Source organism: Elephantulus edwardii, unplaced genomic scaffold (assembly GCF_000299155.1).
Source record: "Elephantulus edwardii isolate Elephantulus edwardi_28Jun2011 unplaced genomic scaffold, EleEdw1.0 scaffold00353, whole genome shotgun sequence".
NCBI classification, from domain to species: Eukaryota; Metazoa; Chordata; class Mammalia; order Macroscelidea; family Macroscelididae; genus Elephantulus; species Elephantulus edwardii.
The window spans coordinates 451809-452028 of NW_006400103.1; the positions used below are offsets into that span (position 1 = coordinate 451809).

At 75.0% G+C, this 220-nt stretch overlaps 1 protein-coding gene across 1 annotated transcript in view; it reads right to left on the reverse strand.

Moving 5' to 3' along the window:
* UBQLN1 (ubiquilin 1) overlaps positions 1 to 220 on the reverse strand; it is a 56019-nt gene extending 55799 nt beyond the window's left edge. The window contains exon 1 of the mRNA XM_006901962.1: positions 35 to 220. Within this exon, the coding sequence (XP_006902024.1) occupies positions 35 to 220 (186 nt within the window). The remainder of the gene's footprint in view (positions 1 to 34) is intronic.

Sequence of the window (220 nt, forward strand, 5' to 3'; positions counted from 1 at the left end):
GTGTGCGGGGCGCGCCGCCTCGGTGGTAGCGAACGCAGGGCCTCTTGGCGGGAGGGCCGCGGAGTCGGCGTGGGCTCCCAAGCCGCCTTGAGCTCGGACGCCGCTCCCTCGCAGCGACAACCGCAGGGAAGCCACTGCTTCCTCCCCCCGCCCCTCCCCCGTGTCCCTCCGCCGGCCACGCGCAAGGGACGCCGGGTAATGCACGGCGGCGCCGAGTCAT